The sequence below is a fragment of the Laccaria bicolor genome, genomic scaffold, assembly GCF_000143565.1.
Source record: "Laccaria bicolor S238N-H82 LACBIscaffold_591 genomic scaffold, whole genome shotgun sequence".
Taxonomy (NCBI): domain Eukaryota; kingdom Fungi; phylum Basidiomycota; class Agaricomycetes; order Agaricales; family Hydnangiaceae; genus Laccaria; species Laccaria bicolor.
The window spans coordinates 1-847 of NW_001890396.1; the positions used below are offsets into that span (position 1 = coordinate 1).

General features: G+C 38.8%; 1 protein-coding gene across 1 annotated transcript; it reads right to left on the minus strand.

Moving 5' to 3' along the window:
* Positions 1 to 14: 14 nt before the first annotated feature.
* Positions 15 to 638, minus strand: LACBIDRAFT_313308 (uncharacterized protein; the record flags this gene model as incomplete). Its single annotated transcript, XM_001891254.1, has 1 exon — positions 15 to 638. The coding sequence occupies one exon, from the start codon at positions 636 to 638 to the stop codon at positions 15 to 17; it is 624 nt and encodes a 207-aa protein (XP_001891289.1).
* Positions 639 to 847: the final 209 nt, after the last annotated feature.

The following is an 847-nucleotide window of genomic DNA, read 5'->3' on the forward strand; positions in this document are numbered from 1 at the left end:
AATCTCTTCTCCAGTCAGCCCTTGAACTCAAAAGTACAAGGACCCTCTTCGGTACCTATCTCTTCTTCATTATCATGAACACTTGTAGCCTCTCGCTCCCTATTTATTATTGATTGACGATAGTCAATTACAACTGGTGCATCACTCAAAGGGTACTGGCTCAAATTCTCCTGTGATATTCCGATGTCAAAGTAGTCAGAATGGTTCAATTTTAACCACTCAAGTGCTTTTGAAATCTGCTTTTGACGGACCAGCAATGGTGTACGTTGAAGGTCTTTTTTGGTAGGTTGACAAGGTCCAGTAAACATAACAGCCAAGACTTCATCAAGTTCTTCAAGAGGAGGAGGAAGAGTGTCATAAATCTTTGCAACAGGATTTTGGAAAGTTATTGCATTTGCATGCATCTTGTACCGTCCAGAGGCTACTTTGATTATACAGCGATTGTGGCGAACACATGATATGAGCAGCTGTTCAACGTAAGTTAAGCAGGCAAGCTCATCAGGAATTTTACCAAGCCAAAAACCACTTGTGTAAGAGGGCCATTGCAAGCATGGCAGATACAAGTCCTTTTTATATTCAGGAAGCCACAATGCAGCACCACAGCATTCACATTTTTGATTATTTAGGAAACTGGTCATGTGACCACCTCCTGAAAGCCCATCAGATCTATACCCATTATATATATATATTATTGCTATTTTTTATTGGACAAATTGTATATTTCCATATATATAAAATACTGGACCTTACAGAGAGTCCCTACCTTGAAAGTGACAATAAGTACTATGCTCCATTTTTCACTAAATTTTTCCAGTCCTTTATTTAGATCTCATCTCTCATCTCTTGT